Source organism: Scyliorhinus canicula, chromosome 17 (genome assembly GCF_902713615.1).
Source record: "Scyliorhinus canicula chromosome 17, sScyCan1.1, whole genome shotgun sequence".
NCBI classification, from domain to species: Eukaryota; Metazoa; Chordata; class Chondrichthyes; order Carcharhiniformes; family Scyliorhinidae; genus Scyliorhinus; species Scyliorhinus canicula.
Window position 1 is genome coordinate 64,410,129 of NC_052162.1, and position 18,102 is coordinate 64,428,230.

General features: G+C 47.7%; 1 protein-coding gene across 5 annotated transcripts in view; it reads left to right on the plus strand.

Moving 5' to 3' along the window:
- The window catches only part of LOC119951454 (phosphorylase b kinase regulatory subunit alpha, skeletal muscle isoform-like), a 132,597-nt gene that overhangs the window by 9,943 nt on the left and 104,552 nt on the right, over window positions 1–18,102 (plus strand). For all 5 annotated transcript variants that reach the window (XM_038774655.1, XM_038774656.1, XM_038774659.1 and 2 more), the window contains exons 4-7: window positions 5,800–5,968; window positions 9,897–9,979; window positions 12,419–12,499; window positions 15,693–15,791. In XM_038774655.1, the coding sequence (XP_038630583.1) occupies window positions 5,800–5,968; window positions 9,897–9,979; window positions 12,419–12,499; window positions 15,693–15,791 (432 nt within the window). The remainder of the gene's footprint in view (window positions 1–5,799; window positions 5,969–9,896; window positions 9,980–12,418; window positions 12,500–15,692; window positions 15,792–18,102) is intronic.

The following is an 18,102-nucleotide window of genomic DNA, read 5'->3' on the forward strand; positions in this document are numbered from 1 at the left end:
AGCTTCTCTGAAACCCCAAATATCGCCACCAAAGAATGCGGGTCCACTCCCTCCTCCACTATCCTGGCTAAGACCGCAAACACTCCTGCACAGCATCTTCCCAATTTTTCACAACCCCAAAACATGTCCGCATGATTCGCTGGCCCTCGCCCACACCTCCCGCACTCATCTGCTACCCCCTGAAAGAACCCACTCATTCTCGCCCGAGTCATATGCACCCTGTGCACCATCTTAAACTGCATCAGGCTCATCCTTGCACAAGAGGAGGTCCCGTTTACCCTTCGCAGTGCCTCACTCCATACTTCCCAATTGATCTCCATTCCCAACTCCGCTTCCCATTTCTCCTTGATCTTCACCACCCGCTCGCCTCCCTGCTCCCCTGGACACTTATATATATCCCCAATTCTTCCCTCCCCTTCCACATCCGGAAGCAGCAGTCGCTCCAGCACGGTGTATCCCGGCAATCTAGGCAACCCCTTCTAGACCTTTTTGTGCAAAGTCTCTAACCTGTAGATACCTGAACTCACTGCCCCTCGGCAGCTCTACCCTCTCCCTTAGCTCCTCCAGACTGGCGAACCCTTCCTCCAAATACAAATCCCTCACCTTGGCCAGCCCCACTTCCCTCCACCTCTTGTATACACTATCCATCCCCCCCGTCCCGGCTCAAACCCATGATTCTCGCACAGCAGCGTTAGCATCGACATCCCTTCCACCCTAAAATGCCTCCTCAGCTGATTCCATAAATTCACCATGGACTGCACCACTGGGCTCCCTGGTTACCTACTCGGAGCCATTGGCAATGCTGCCATCACCATAGCCTCCAAACTAGACCCCTTACAAGATTCCTCCTCTATCCTAACCCACTCTACTCCTTCCCACCACCGCCGCACCTTGTCCACATTCACCCCCCGATAATAATGGACCCCCCCCCCCCCCCCCCCCGGCGCTGCCTCTGCCTTTGTAGCAAGGTCCTCCCCACTCTCGGCACCGTCCCCACTCATACAAAGTCAGAGATGATTGTGTCCCCTTTCTGAAAAAAGGCCTTTGGTATAAAGATCGGGAGAGCCTAAAAGTTAAACAAGAACCTCGGCAGAATCTTCATTTTCACCGCTTGGACCCTCCCCGCCAACGTTAAGTGAAGTGTATCCCACCTCTTTAGTTCCTCCCTGGCCTCCTCCACCAGCTCGTTAAGTTCCACTTATGGAGCCCCGTCCATTCCCTCGCTACCTGAATCCCCAAATACCTAAACCTATCCCTCGCTACCGTAAATGGCATCCCCCTAAATTAGCCCGCTGTTCCAGCTCATCCGCCGGGAATACCTCGCTTTTCCCTACATTTGGCTTGTATCCCGAGAGCCCTACAAACCTCCCCAAAAGGCCCATAATCCTTTCCATACTCTCCAACGGATCCAAAACATACAGCAAGAGGTAATTGAATAGAGCTACACCCGATGCTCCCTCTGTCCCCTCATTAACCCCTGCCACTCTTCCGACCCTCTGAGAGCCATCGCCAATGGCTGCATGGCCAGCGCAAACTACAGCGGCGACAGCGGGCACCCCTGCCTCGTACCCCTGTGTAAGTCAAAGTTTTGTGAGCTCATATCATTCGTCCTCACCCTTGCTCTTGGCGCCACATACAGTAACCGCACCCATGCCACAAATCTCGGCCCAAACCCAAACCTTCCCAAAACTTCGAACAAGTACCGCCACTCCACCTGATCAAATGCTTTATCCGCATCCATGGACACCACCATCTCTGGTACCAAAGCTCTCGACGGATTCATCACCACATTCAACAGCCTTTTTATATTACTCGCGAGCTGCCTGCCCTTCACGAAACCTGTTGGATCTTCTGCAACCACCCCCGGGACACAATCCTCCATCCTCCACGCCAACAACTTAGCCATTACTTTCACATCCGTGTTCAATAGTGATATGGGTCTAATACGACCCACATTTCACCGGATCCTTCCCTTTTTTGGGATTAGTGTGATTACTGCCTGCTTCATCGTCTCCAGCAACGTCCTCATCATCAGTGCTTCATTAAACGCCCCCAACAGATGCGGTGTCAAGTCCACCGCAAATTCCTTATACAATTCTGCCGGGTACCCATCCGGAAGTCGGGCCTTCCCCGACTTCATACCCCTGATACTATCCAGCACCTCCCTCAGCCCCAGGGGCTCTTCCAACGCCTGCCTCTTTGCTTCCTCCACCTGGGGAAATTCCAGCTCGTCCAGAAACCACCCCATGTCCCCCTCCTGGGTCTGCCTTATAAAGTCCCTGGTAATACTCTCTAAATGCCTCATTTATCTTTCCTGGCTCTGACACCACATCCCTAGCTCCAGCCCAGATCTTCAATATTTCTCTGGATGCAGCCTGCCTCCGCAGGTGGTGAGCCAGCATGTGGCTCGCCTTCTCCCCATACTCGTATTGCACCCCTCTTGCCCTACGCAGTTGCCCTACCGCCCTCCCTGTTGTCAGCCTGTCAAATTGCCGCTGCAACTTTTTCCTCCTCGCCAATCCCTCCACGGTGGGCACCCTCGAATATTCCCTGTCCACCTCCATTATCTCGCTCACGAGATGGTCATGTTCCGCCCTCCTTTCCTTATTCGCACAAACCGTAAATGAGATCATTTCTCCCCGGATGATTGCCTTCAGTGCTTCCCAAAAAATGCCCGCTGACACCTCCACATTCTGATTGAACTCTACATAGGGGCTTTTCACAGTAACTTCATTGAAGCCTACTCGTGACAATAAGCGATTTTCATTCATTTTCATTTCATAATCCCTAATCGCCAACCGCACCTTATCGTAAAAACCTCCATCCACCAACAACCCCGAGTCAAACCTCCACCACGGTCTCTGCTCTCGTCCCGTACTGAACCAAATATCCAGCCAGTGGGGTGCATGGTCCGAGATAACTACCCCCGCATACTCTGCCCCCTCCACCGCAACCAAAATGTCCCGACTCACTAAAAAGTAATCAATCCTCGAATACACCTTGTAGACGTGTGAAAAGAAGGAATACTCCCTTCCCCCTGGGTTCTGAAAGCGCCATGGATCCACCATACCCATCCTCTCCATAAACCCCCCCCACCCAGCTCCCTTGCCATTCGTACCCTACCTATCGACCTGGGGCTCGATCTATCCACCCTCGGCTCCAGGACACAGTTAAAATCTCCTCCCATGATCAACTGGTACATGGCCAAAACCGGGATTGCTGCCAGCAACACCCTCATAAAACCCACATCATCCCAATTTGGGGCATACACATTTACAAACACTACAGGTGCCCCTTCCAATACCCCATTCACAATCACATATCTTCCACCTAGATTCCTCACCTCCTTCGCACTCACGAATCCCATTTTTTTGCTCATTAAAATCGCCACACCCCTCGATTTCAAATCAAACCCCAAGAGAAAAACCTGCCCGACCCACCCCTTCCTTAACCTAACCTGGTCCTTCACATGGAGGTGTGTCTCCTGCGAAAAGACAGCCCCCCGCTTTCAAGCTCCTGAGGTGCACGAACACCCGCTTCCTTTTAACCGGCCCATTCAGTCCCCGGACGTTCCACGTTACCAACCTTATCGGAGGCTTGTGCCTCCAATCCTCTCTACCGTCTGTCATCTTCCCCGCTTATCTCCTGCCCCTTTAATTCCACTCTGTACCTAGCCCATCCCAGATGGTCCCTTTCTTTGACCGTGTCATCTCTCACCCCCTGCCGCATCGCAGAACCCCCCCTCTGCTTTTCCCCTTCCCCCTTCTCCCTCTCCCCCCCCCCCCCCCCCCCCCCCCCCAGCCACCCCTCTTGGCCTTCTCCCCCAGCATCTCACCTCCATTCACCAGCATAACCTGCTAGCGTGACTGCCCCTGCCCAAAGGCACATCCTAATGATTCACCCTCCCACTCCTCAGCTCAAAGAAGAAGGCCTCCTGCTGGCCTTGCCCACCTCCACCCAAACAAGGACTTCTGAACTCCAGGTAGCGTTTTCCAAAAGCAAACAAAAAGATGTTAAACACAAACAGTCCCATAAAACAGAACCCCCTTCTGTTTTATGGGACTGTTTGTGTTTAACATCCCCCCGATGGGAACATCCATCCCCACATAAACTTTTCACTCCTACAACTCCTTACAATCTCAACTTGCCCTCCCCCACCTGCAAGCTGGAAGAGAATGTCTGTGAAGCACTAGACTGTTTCAACTTTCCAGCCAAACCTCTCACTGTTTTCTGCCGGGTCCGGTGATCAGAAGACATACCATTCCAGGGTTAAACTACTCCTCTAACATTCACCTGCACCTTTTCATCAAAATTCCACCCGGATCGGGGTAAAAAGATCCCTTTTCTGTGACTTTGAACACGAACAGCCCTTTATGTGACCAATCACTCCATGGTCACAAGCGGAAGTCTCCTCTTGGAACTATCCTTAGTCCTGACATTGGTCCTTGCAGCAAAGTTGGACTGCATTGCTAAATATTTTTTTTAAAAATCACCATATAATGACATTTACTGAGTTTTTGTGTTTTGTTTGAAACACATAGTGTAAAATGATTTATCTGGTAGAAATTTAATGCTGATTCGTGATTTGGGATTCATGACCCTTTATTTTGAATTTGGAAGAAAATTCGTGGAGAAGCAACACTTACCAAATATTAGTATAGTATCATACATGACTTGGAGAAGTGATTAGTTCGGCTGACTAATAGAGAGCATCAGCTTTCTCCCGTCTTCTCCTGAAGACATGATGCGATATGGTTCTATGAGCACTGAAGTATTTCATTAGTTCACTCTAGCTATTCGTCATGTCTGAGGGTAAACAGACGTTTTGGCAATGGGAAAATTTACAATTGAACCCAATTTGGTACTTGCTTGGCATTCATGCCCACTTTTGTTTAGGACTCATTGATTAGTGATCAGGAGCAGGAACCCTATTGAGTATTTTGACCTTTCTATAATAATAATCTTTCTTAGTGTCACAAGTAGGCTTACATTAACAATGCAATGAAGTTACTGTCAAAATCCCCTAGTCGCCACACTTCGCGCCTGTTTGGGTATATAGAGGGAGAATTCAGAATATCCAATTCACCTAGCAGCATGTCTTTCTTAGACTTTGGTGAGGCGGTGGGAGGTGGGGGTGGTAATGGAATATGAAATTAATTTCAAAATCGCAACTGGTTTTGTTACTATCCCAGTTGATATAACTGGACAGGAAGATCTCAGAATGGAACCCTGGCTCAAAAGTCTTACTTACGGCATAGTTGAGAGATGCTCACTCCATGAGGTCCTGGCTTCAACTTCCCACAACTTCAGCTGAAACTAAAACTTAAAAGCTTTTTTTTATCCATATAAGGGCCTCCAGTTGCTCAGCAACCCTTGCTAATTCTATTTATTCTTCACGCTGTAACCCTCTCTAAGCACAATAGAATCACTGTTGGAATTGAAACAAAACCCCACACGTACAAACACCTTTGTCCAGCATGAATCTATGCAATCTAACTATTTACCCTTCCAGGCACAGTATTATTAAATTAAATCCACTTAAAAACATACATGATTTCTCATGTTTACCAATGCAAATATAAATCCCGTAAAACTATCTTTCTTTTCCTAACACTATCAGTCTGCTCCTGAACATCAGATCCAGTGCAAAACATGGGAAGTTGACCCATTTTGGTAGCTGTATCTGTCAGTTATGCAGGAGGGAAACCTTGCCGTATAAAGTTTTTGGGAGTCAGTGCACTAAGATTGACTAATCTATAGTTTATTCCTGGTCACAATATTATTATTTTATATAAATAGATAAATAAAGTTGAAAATTTCAAGCACAGCCAGAGCACACATGATGCCCTTCATGCAAAGTACAACAATGGAACATGTGCTACAGTGGTTGGAGATGATCAGTGGGGTCACCTGCAAATTGATGCTACCTCCATTTTCCTGCTTTTTCTTGCACAAATGACTGCTTCAGGTAAGGAGAACTAACCAGAATTATCCTAATACACTGCTAGACAATTTCCAAATTATTGGTGGCGATTCTAGTTTGTCTCTAAAACGTTCTGACAGTTGCCATTCCCAATAATTTATTTCATTGATGGTTTAGCATCATAGTTGCTCACAAGTTGTGTGAACTTGCATCCTTCATTTGTTTGGTTTTGACTAGTAATAAAAACAGAAAATGCTGGAAAATTCTACCAGATCTGACAGACTCTGGAGAGAGGAGAGTTAACGTATGACTTCTTCAGAGCTGAAGAGAGGTGGAATCTAAATGCAGACTGGGTGACCACTTTGTGGATCACCTTTGCTCAGTCGGCTAGCATCACCCTGTTGCTTGCCATTTCAACTCATCTTCTTGCTCTTATGCCCACATTTCCATCCTTGATTTCTGCAATGTTCCTGTGAAGCTCAACACAAACTGGAGTGGGCCTGCCGGAAGGGATCTGGAGAACGGACTGGAAAAACAACAGCAGGGACAGTGTTGAAAAGTCACCCAAAGAGCTTAACACTTTGCGCGGGACTGCATTGCCTTCCTTTGTGGACAGGAGTTAAAGCTTAGGAAGGAAAGGGTGAGGAGAACGGCAGGCAGGGAGAACACATAGCGAGCGAAGGGTATTCATATAGCTGCTCTGCGGGGGGGGGGTATCCACACTAGCGGGAAAGCTAGCACCAGGAAGCATGAGTGACAAGGAGGCCGCGGCGCACATTGGCCGGGCATCACAGTGGTTAGCACAGTTGCTTCACAACTCCAGGGTCCCGTGTTCGATTCCCGGCTTGGGTCACTGTCTGCGGAAACTGCACGTTCTCCTCGTGTGTGAGGGTTTCCTCATGGTGCTCCAGTTTCCTCCCACAGTCCAAAGATGCGCTCAAGTAAGAAACGGGGAAGAGAACACTGGGGCGGGAACAATAACAGGAAGAGGGGAAAACGGGTGGGGGAGGGGGGATGAAACATGGGGGAAACATAGAACAAGGGTAGTAAGAACATTAGGCTGGCTACAACAGAAGCCAGTGGCGACTTGAAACACAAAGGCATTGCAAGTAGGTGTTGGAGGGTCCCTGAACAAAGGGAAACCTCGGAGTGCAGGGAATCACCCACATGGTGCACACAAAGTTAGCGGCCATGTTGAGTGGCACCTGGAAAAAGGGAAACGCAGGGGCTCAGCCTCATGGTGAGAATGGTGACTGGCCATTTTGGATGGCCCCCTAACAACAATAATAACCTATAATAATCTTTATTATTGTCACAAGTAGGCTTACACTATGCAATGAAGTTACTGTGAATATCCTCTAGTTGCCGCACTACTGTGCCTGTTCGGGTATACTGATGAAGAATTCAGAATGTCCAAATTACCTTATAACGTGTCTTTCGGGACTTGTGGGAGTAAACCGGAGCACCCGGAGGAAACCCACGCAGGCACTGGGAAGACATGCAGACTCCGCACAGACAGTGACCCAAGCCGGTAATTGAACCTGGTACTCTGGTGCAGTGAAGCAATAGTGCTAACCACTGTGCTACCTTGCGGCCCAAAGAGAAATTCCAGAATGCAGGGTTGCATCCACTAGGTAAATATGGGTGCAAACGGCAAAAATACCCCGGTCAGGATAGTCACCTGCAACGTCAGGGGATTTAACGGCCCGGAGTCTTCGCCCACCTGAAAAGTATGAAAAAACTAAGCAACACCACCTACATGGACACCTGTGTAACCGGTTGTCACTTTTCCTGTGACCAAGATTCCCGTGCTCTCATTTTCTGATTTACGTTCGTATTTGCACTCCATGCCAGAACTCTGAAGGGAGGGGAAGGAGGAGAGTCCTGTCCCTCCCCATTGAGTTCTCGACAGAGGTTAGGATGGTCAGCCTCCCAGATTTTCCATTGAGGGGATGGGGGGCGCGGTGCCCCAAGACGCTTCCGGCCTTCCTCCCCATTTCTCATCTACAGTGTACAAGCTGCTTTCTTCTCGCCGGTATTCCCTGCCCCATTACCGCTTCCTACCTGCCCCATTCCCTCCGTTCCCCCTAGTTAGTTGCTGGTTGCGAACAGGTTCATAGAGTTTTGTGAGCTACCTCCATATATTTTGGAATTGCTTCTCTGATCCCCTGATCGGGAATTTTATTTTTCTAGTTTCAGGAAATGAGCCACTCGGAGGTCCTGGGTGGCGCTGCAGAAGCCTCCGCCTGGCAATCAATAAGACGAAGGCCAGGGCAATGCTCCCTTCCCTGTCCAGAGCTCTGGATACTCTGACGCACCGCAGATGGACGCGACTCAATCTTCAACCCCCCACAACCCTGGAAATGCCCTCAAAGAAAATTTGTCCAGAATTCCCTGAGCCTGGGGCAGGACCAGGACATGGGAGCGTGGTTGGCTGGGCCCTCTTGACGCTGCTTGCATTTATCCTCGACCTCCGGGAAGAACCAGCTCATACGTGTCTTAGTAAGGTGCTCTTTATGCACCACCTCGCGCTGCATCAGGCTCAGCGAGGCACAAGAGGAAGTGGTGTTGGTTCTGTGCAGCGCCTCGATCCAGAGTCCCCTCCCCCCGTTATCATCTGGTCTCTCCATTGGGATCCTGACCTTTTTTATAAGTCGTACGTAATTGTTGATACACTTGTCTTCCCCAACCCAGTCCAACCCTACCATTGTGTCCAAATGTGCGTGTCCGGGGAGCTGGGGAAATGTTTTTTGTCTCCTTGTGAGGAAAGATGTGCAGCTTCAGGTCCCTGAGCTCCTTCCCTTTCGGGAGTCGGAGCTTCCCTGAAGGTTCCCCCAGGTGAAAATGAAATGCAAAAATGTGAATCGCTTATTGTCACAAGTAGGCTTCAAATGAAGTTACTGTGAAAAGCCCCTGGTCGCCACATTCTGGCGCCTGTTCGGTGAGCCTGGTACGGTCACCAGTCTATCATCTACACCTGTCCTTTACTTCAGGCGCCTGAACTGGTTCCAGATGTGTGTGTGTGTGTCCTATACAGCTGGTCATATTACGAGCCGCTGGCGGTTCGCACGGTTGCCGTCGGAACACTACCACGCGTTCACCCCAACTCCAAACCCAAACTGTTCCAGAACCTCCACACGTACCTCCATTCCACTCAGTCGAAGGCTTTCTCAGCATCCAGGGAGGTACTCTTTGCCCACCTCTGGATCTGCTCTTTATCTGATACCTGTGGAGCTTTACAATTATCACCTGCAGTGACTTCCTAGCCCTGGGCCGCTGCCAAAGTGACCTGTGGATGTGATCCACCTTCGGGGTCTTGGCGAAGCCCTCCTCGCCGATCAGATTCTGGAGCATCGCTGCAATGTATTCTGTAGGGTTTCTGCCTTCCGTTCTCTCCGGTAGTCCCACAATTCTTGGGTTTCTTGGTTTTATTGGTCGTTGACCTTGTCTTTAAACCCCTTCGGCGTCCTGACCGTAGTCAATATTCTTAGCCGAGAGCCACTTTTCATACGACTGCTCAGCTCATGGCTGCCACCGGAAGTCCCATAGAACCTGAGTATTTCTACCGTAGAACACGTTTTAATCACTTGCTCCAGTGCACTGTCACAGCCTTACACAGCCGGCTGAAGCCCCGTTCACCTGATTTCAAATGTCTGTAGCTTTGTTATAATGTGTTTTTGTTTGAATCGAATCCTTCAATATATTTGAAATGTTTTCCATAGATGTGGAAATCTCTTGACATTACCAATATCTAATTGTAGAATTAGACACCCTGGTAAATTTCTCAAATGTCACTGATTTATGTTTTTTACGGAAGATTGATGGAATTAAGGAATTCAATCTCAAATACTGGTAAAAATTCTGTGTTTCATATATAACGAAGGTTGAATTTCACTTACTTTGTCATTGTAAATTGTTGTGCCTGATTCTCTTATTTGAAAATATTAATAATAAGTTTGTTTTCTTCCCCCAGGGCTTCATATAATTTTTACTCTGGATGAAGTGAATTTTATACAAAATCTTGTGTTTTATGTTGAAGTGGCCTACAAAGTTGCAGTGAGTATCCAGATACCCTCAGTGTTCTGTTTTAAATTTACAATGTCTTTGGAAAAGATCATTGTGGCTCTCTTTAAAATTTAAGGTCGAGGTTTAGAGAGAGCATTGAGTAGCTAATCTCTGACATTTTTATATACTTGCCTTTATATAATTTGCTACCAGATATACATGTTCACTGCAGTTATGTACTGTTTCATAATGTGGTAATGAAAGACTCACATTCACGATACCATTGCTGTTTGTGTCAGAAATCAAGGGCAGGCAGGGTGTTTCCATAGCTTTGGAAACGGTGAAGGAAAATATCTAACTTTGTTGCTATGGTGTTTTTACAAGCATAAAATTAGCCTCTGCTACATTTATGGAGCATTTCTTGTTGATCCTTGGGCCTTCTAATGCACTTGTTTGCTGAAAATTTGATGCACCCAAAGATTAACCATAGTTAATTTAGCTTCCAGTATATTTATGGTGGCGCAGATGGCAAAGTCAGTAAATTTACAGAAAGAATTTCAAACTTCCACTTTTTCCCTTCCAAAATATGGGGGTGGGCATTTAACAAAAAAAAATAATAGGCAACCTGAAGAATTCCTTTAATAATCAATTAAGTAAACTGTAGTATTACATGAACAGACGGGTTATAGAAGGATACAGGTCTAGATAAGAGACGTGGGGCGAAATTCACCCCTACCCGGCGGGGCGGGGGGTCCCGGCGTAGCGGAGTGGCGCCAACCACTCCAGCGTCGGGCCTCCCCAAAGGTGCGGAATTCTCCGCACCTTTAGGGGCTAGGCCCGCGCCAGAGTGGCTTCCGCTCCGCCGGCTGGCGCCAACGGCCTTTGGCGTCACGCCGATCGGCGCAGGGCTGGCCGTAAGTCCTTCGCTGGTGGGCGTGAGTCCGCGTATGCGCCGGAGCGTCAGCGGTCGCTGATGTCACTGTGGTAGTATGACTAGGGGTATTATGGTACCTGGGAGTGTGAGCAACCATTGGTACAGAGGGCTCGCTGCCCATTGGCCCAGGTATCATGTGCTTCTTATCCCTATTGGCTAAGAGGAAGGTAGCTCTGCCTACAAGGCGGGGTATAAGAACCCGTGTTCCCCGGCAGCCAGGCCATTTCCTGTACGTCTGCTGCCGGGCTCACTTCTTTCTAATTAAGCCTTTCGTTTTTGACTTCACCTACGTTTCATGTCCATTGATTGTGCATCAGTCACCACCGGCGCATATGCGGTGGAGGGGGTCTCTTCCGCCTCTGCCATGGTGGAGGCCGTGGTGGCGGCGGAATAAAAAGAGTGCCCCCACGGCACTGGCCCACCCGCCGATCGGTGGGCCCTGATCGCGGGCCAGGCCACTGTGGGGGCACCCCCCCGAGTCCGATCTCTCGGCGTCCCCCCCCAGGACCCCGGGGCACGCTCGCGCCGCCTGCCTCCTGCCGGCAGAGGTGGTTTAAACCACGTCAGTGGGAGAGGCCTGACAGCGGCGGGACATCGGCCCGTGGCGGGCCGGAGAATCGCCGCGGGGGGGTCCGCCGACCGGCGCCGATCCCCGGGTGGTGGAGAATTCCGTCCATGGCGGGGGCGGGATTTATGAAGGCCCCAGGCGATTCCCCGACCCTGCAGGGGGTCAGAGAATTCCGCCCATGATCGCCGCAGGCTTGGAGGGCCAAAGGGTCTGTTCCTGTGTTGTACTGTTCTTCGTTCTTTGTTCTTTATTACAGTTCCAGTATTTGGGTTAATTATAATTACATTGCTTTGTACTTGAGCCATGAATACTAGAATGTGCTAGGTTTGATCTCTGGTCTGTGAGCTAGTTGATCTCAGCCAGGGTGGGCCTGAGCACAAAAAGGTTTAAATTATTTTTTATTTTCACTGCAGCCATTGCATGATATGGAATCTTGACATACTTCTTGGTATTTAATTTTCTTGCATTATGTTGTCGTGTCTTTCACATCCTAAATATAGAGATAATGTACATACATTCTCTCTTTCTTGCCACATTTGTCTGGAGAGAGCCTTTGGCTTAGTGGGGGCAGTACTTCCTTTGAGTCAGATGGTTCAGAGTTGGACACCTGCTCCATACAGACAATTCTGGGCAGACAATCAGCAGGATATTCGCTTCCGGAGGTTGTAGATGGAGCCCCTCACGCCAGATAGGAAAACCATCCCACCTGATGGTTAAAGATAGTTATGGCCATGGAAGAAACATTCATGTAATGAACAAGCTGTAATCAGCTTGTGATTTCTTCTGCTAATTCCCAATATTATCAAAGGCAGAAATGTGATGATACAAAAACAACAGGATATTTTAGTATCTCTTCCAAATTCTCTCTCTGCCTGTGGTATGTATGCGTGTCCCCTCCCTCCTCTTAGAAGTATTTTTTCTAGCATTTGTCCCATATGATGATTATTAAACTTTATGGTGACATTTGTTGCTTTCTTTTTTGTGGCAGGATTATGGCATGTGGGAACGTGGTGACAAGACAAACATGGGAATTCCAGAGCTCAATGCCAGTTCTGTCGGAATGGCTAAGGTAAGTGTTAAATTATGTTTTAAGACACCTAACAATACCAACTCCCAATACTTCCAGCTGCACAGGGGCACCAGACAAGGATGCCCACTGTCCCCGCTGCTGTTCGCACTAGCAATCGAACAGCTAGCAATCGCGCTCAGGGCAGCAAAAAATTGGAGGGGGATCCGAAGGGGAGGTAGAGAGCACAGAGTCTCACTCTATGCGGATGATCTGCTCCTCTATATCTCGGACCCACAAAGCAGCATGGACGGAATCATCGCGCTCCTGAAAGAGTTTGGAGCCTTCTCGGGCTACAAACTCAACATGAGCAAAAGTGAGATCTTCCCAGTACACCCGCAAGGGGGGGGGGGCAGCACTAAAGGGGCTGCCGTTCAAACAAGCCCGACATAAATTCCGCTACCTGGGGATCCAAATAGACCATGACTGGAAAGGGATCCACAAATGGAACCTCACCAGCCTGACGGAGGAAGTTAAAAAGGACCTGCAAAGATGGAACACACTCCCGCTCTCCCTCGCGGGGAGAGTCCAGACGATCAAAATGAACGTACTGCCCAGGTTCCTCTTCCTGTTTAGATCCATTCCGATCTACATCCCCAAGGCCTTTTTCAAAGCGCTGGACAAACTTATCATGGCGTTCGTATGGGGGGGTAAAAATGCTAGGATCCCAGAGTGGGGCTAGCCCTCCCGAATCTACAATCCTACCACTGGGCGGCAACAGCCGAGCGAGTAAGGGGATGGATCCAGGAGCCAGAAGCCGAGTGGGTGCGTGCGGAGGAGGCCTCCTGTATGGGAACCTCCCTCCGGGCCCTTGCCACGGCAGCACTCCCATCCCCACCCAAAAAACACTCCAGCAGCCCAGTGGTGACAGCCACCCTCCAATCCTGGAACCAACTGCGGCAGCAATTTGGCCTGTACAAAATGTCGGACAAGGCTCCCATCTGCAACAACCATAGGTTCAAACCAGCACTGACTGACGCCACCTTCAAAAGGTGGAGGCAGGACGGGGGGACACTGACAGTCAGGGACCTATACACGGACGACAGGATTGCAACTCTGGACGAACTGACAGAGAAGTTTCAGCTAGCTGGGGGGAACGAGCTACGGTACCTGCAGCTCAAAAACTTCCTACGAAAGGAGACAAGGACATACCCACAACCGCCACGACAGACACTACTGGAAGACCTACTGGACGCAAGTATCCTAGAGAAAGGGAACTGTAGTGACATGTATGACCGACTGGTAGATAGGGACGACACCGTACTGGACGCAACAAGAAGGAAATGGGAGGACGACCTGGGGATGGAGATAGGGTGGGGACTCTGGAGCGCAGCACTGCATAGGGTCAACTCCACCTCCACGTGCGCAAGGCTCAGCCTGACGCAACTAAAAGTGGTACATAGAGCCCACTTAACGAGAAACCGTATGAGTAGGTTCTTCCCGGAGGTGGAGGACAGATGTGAGCGGTGCCAAAGAGGCCCGGCCAACCACGCCCACATGTTCTGGTCTTGCCCCAGACTTGTGGAGTACTGGACAGCCTTCTTCGAGGCTATGTCCAAAGTGGTGGGAGTGAGGGTGGAGCCATGCCCGATAGTGGCGGTCTTCGGGGTTTCAGACCAGCCAGATCTATTCCTGGGGAGGAGGGCGGACGCCCTTGCCTTTGCCTCCCTGATCGCCCGCCGTAGAATCCTGTTTGGCTGGCGGTCAGCAGCACCGCCCAGAGCTGCAGACTGGCTGTCCGGCCTCTCGGAATCTCTCCAAATGGAGAAAATCAAATTCGCCATCCGAGGGTCGGACGACGGCTTCCACAGAACGTGGGAGCCATTCATGGAACTGTTCCGGGACCTGTTTGTGGCCAACGTACAAGAGGAAGAATAGTCGGGTGGCCAAGAATCAGGGGAAAATGGACGGGAATCGGGGGAAGGTAGCCGGGGGCAGGGGGGGGTTACGGGCTCGTTATGGGGGTTTGATGGCAAGCCAAGGCCCAAAACCAAACTATAAATAAATGCCTATAAACATGTGCCTCGGCCATATTGGGGAATGTAAAATATGTATGCTGGCTAAAGGGGGCGGCCACAATTGTTGTTATGAAGATGCTTACCTGTAAATATTCATGTTAAATTGTTGTGTTTTCTTTTTTTTTTCTCTCTAATAATTTGTAATTTGTCATATATAAAATATGAAAACTCAATAAAAAAACATTTATAAAAAAAAAAAAAATGTTTTAAGACACCTGTTGGGGGGGTGGAGGGGGGAAAAGCGGTGGAATTGGACCATGCAGTGTGTTGGCGTACTTGCTTTGACCTTTTGAACCTGGACTTGAACCTGACCTAAGCTTGTGCTATGAAAGTCATCTTTATATGTCAGCTGCACGAATCCTCTATGATACTCTGATCCAATTCCTTGTGTAGAAATTCTCACAGCATTTACTATTAGTCTTGTTAGAAAAGCCTGTTAACTGGGTGGAGAAAAACATGTTAATTCTATTCTTGAGTTTGGGACACGTTGTGACAATCCTGATTCTTTTGCTGTCAGTCTGGTCTCAATAAAATTTGAGACGGATTTGCAGGTATCAATTATTGTTTATTTTAACCAGCTAACTGGGTGACTCACTCTATTGGGAGAGCAGGACACAACCACGTCTCCTAGATCTTCAACAGCGAGTGAACAAAGGGACAAAACATTTCTGTACAGATACATTCAAGTTGCATCAAATTTCACATACATACGACCAAATAAGGCAACAGTAACGAATGCAAAATTCCCATAGGCTATCCCTATACACTTCTTGACCTGGCCATGTATCCTAATTGGCTCATTTCACATTCCTCAGCCCTGGGCTCACTTCACATTCTTCAGTCCTTGGGGGGTTTGGAGGGGGGGGCTTTCATTCAGCATTCTCGTCCTAGCAACTGCCCCCCCCCCCCCCCCCCTTCTTGGCCATACTTTGCTCAGTTCCTTTGTTCCGGCTCCTATACTCGGGTATCCTCTACATTATCCTAACTAATTATCCCATTTTGTATCACATTCGTTTGTTGAATTCCTCAGTTGAAGTCGCTTTAATCTGTATATGAGTGCCAAAAACATGGAAGGAGGATGAAATTATCTAACCACAATACCACAATATTTAAGAATATCTTCTTAAAATTGTATTTTAAGCGAGGTCAAAATCTAAGACCATTTTTTCTTACCATAGGCAGCTCTTGAGGCACTTGATGAATTGGACCTCTTTGGTGCTAGAGGCGGTCCTAAATCAGTTATTCATGTCCTGGCTGATGAAGTACAGCTCTGTCAAGTAAGATCTAAAGAAAGGTGTTGCAATTAAACATGCGTTGTGGCAATGCATTCAGTAGAATTTTAATTTTATCAAGAGATGTAGATTTATCTATGCATTTTAAAATGATTCCCTGGCATGATTAAGGTATGCAAGACATTAGCCTGAATTTTATAGCCATCAGTCCAACCATTATACAGTATCATATACACTTGAAAATTGTCTTTTTTTCTACTTCAATGTACTTTGTGGCATAAAACTCCAACTGTTACACATTAACAACATACCTTTTGACTTGGCTGTGCTGCTGGAAATAATGTGTATCATCAAAATAGTGGAAAAACAAATAATTTATGCACATTTATTCCATGCACATGTCTAACTTTCGAGTTTTCTACATTACATTCAGCATGTGGATTGTGCATTTCATAAACTAGTAAGAACATTGCTTCTATGGATAAATTAATTGTCGTGCTAATTGTGTGATGCGGTGATTCTGCTGTTAGGGGTTTTCAGATTCGTTGTCAGATTTACACTTGCTGTCACACAGAGGAGGATCAATGTGTGCCTTTTAAAAAATATAACTTCATTTATTAAAAAAACTCAGCAACTATTGGTATAGGATTTGTAATTTTTTTGTTTCTTTCCCAACTTTGAGACTCCTTTTTGGTAATCTACCCAAAATTATCCCTTAACTGACCATCCATACAGAAGTTAACTGGGAGCTGGCATGCTATTTACCTCCATGATTCCTGTACCCTTTCTTCAATATTCAAGACTACGTTTTTTGAACTTTGGGCATCCTGCCCTGCCTCCATATTCTTTCCGTGATAGCAAACAGTATTGGCATATGCCTCAATGTGCAGTCATTACTGCAAAATATGAAAATTGGAGAACACTGCATATCAGCAGTGTGTTCAGTTTTGAATCTGATCAATAGTCTTACAAATTCCATTCATTTATTGTACCCGATCACTTGAAATGAAATGCAAATGAAAATCGCTTATTGTCACAAGTAGACTTCAAATGAAGTCTAGCCCCTATTGAGAAAAGCGCCTAGTCGCCACATTCCGGTGCCTGTTCGGGAAGGCTGGTACGGGAATTGAACAATGCTGCTGGTCTGCTTTCAAAGCCAGCGATTTAGCCCTGTGCTAAACCAGCCCCACTTAGTCCTAGTCCGGTAACACTTTAAAATTCTCATTCTTATTTCCCAAACTCACCATGGTCTTATCCTTCTTGACCGCTGTAGAGTATTGTAGGGCTGGAGGAGATTATGAAGTTACAGGGATAAGGCGAGATGAGCCTATTTAACAATTTAAAAAGAATGAGAAATTTAATATTGAGGTTTAAAAAAAAAAAAATTTAAATGTAAAAAGTTTTTAAAAAAAAGAGTACCCAATTCATTTTTCCAATTAAGGGGCAAACACGGGGAGAATGCAAACTCCACACAGTCATTGACCCAGAGCTGGGATCGAACCTGGGACCTCGGTGCCGTGAGGCAGCAGTCCTTACCACTGCGCCAACGTGCTGCCCTTAAAAAGAGGTGTTAATGGACTGTGCCAAATATAGGTTAGAGAGCACAAGGACAATGAGTAAACAGAACTTGATGCAAGTTACGATATGGACTGCAGAGCATGATGGGAATAATTAAGTCTACAGCGCTAAGCAGCGATCAAAGGGATGAGGATTTCAGTAGCCGTCGAGCTGAAGAAGGGTCAGATATGGGTGATGTATGGAGGTGAAAGGAGGTGACCCGGTGATGAAGTGAATCCGAGGTTGGAGCTAATCTCTGAATCAACTAGGATGAAAAGGTTGTGAACGGTCTGGTTCAGTCTCATATATAATGATCAGGAAGAGGGTCGGAGTGAGTGGCTAAGGAACCTATGATGATTTAATCATCTTAATATTTAGTTGGATGAAGTTCCTATTGATCCAGGATTGATGTTGAGACAAGCTGTGCAACGAATCACAGACGGTTGTGAGGGGGAAGGGTACAGCAAGGTGCCGTCAGTGTATGTGTGGAACATTTACGTAACATTTTCAGACAATGTTGCCAAGAGGCCTCATGTAGAATCATCGTATGGTTACAGGGCAGAAGGAAGCAAGTTGGCTCATCCTGTCAGTGCCAGCTCTGTGCAGGAGCAACTCACCTAGTCCAACTCCCCCAACTTTTCCAAAAAGCAAAATGCTGTGGGTCTGAAATAAAAATAGAACGTGTTGGTAAATCTCAGCAGATCTGGTAGCATTTGTGGAGAGAGAACGTTTCCAGTGTAATATGACCCTTCTTTGGAACCAGACTTTTTCCTCATGGCTCTGCAAATATTTTTTTAGA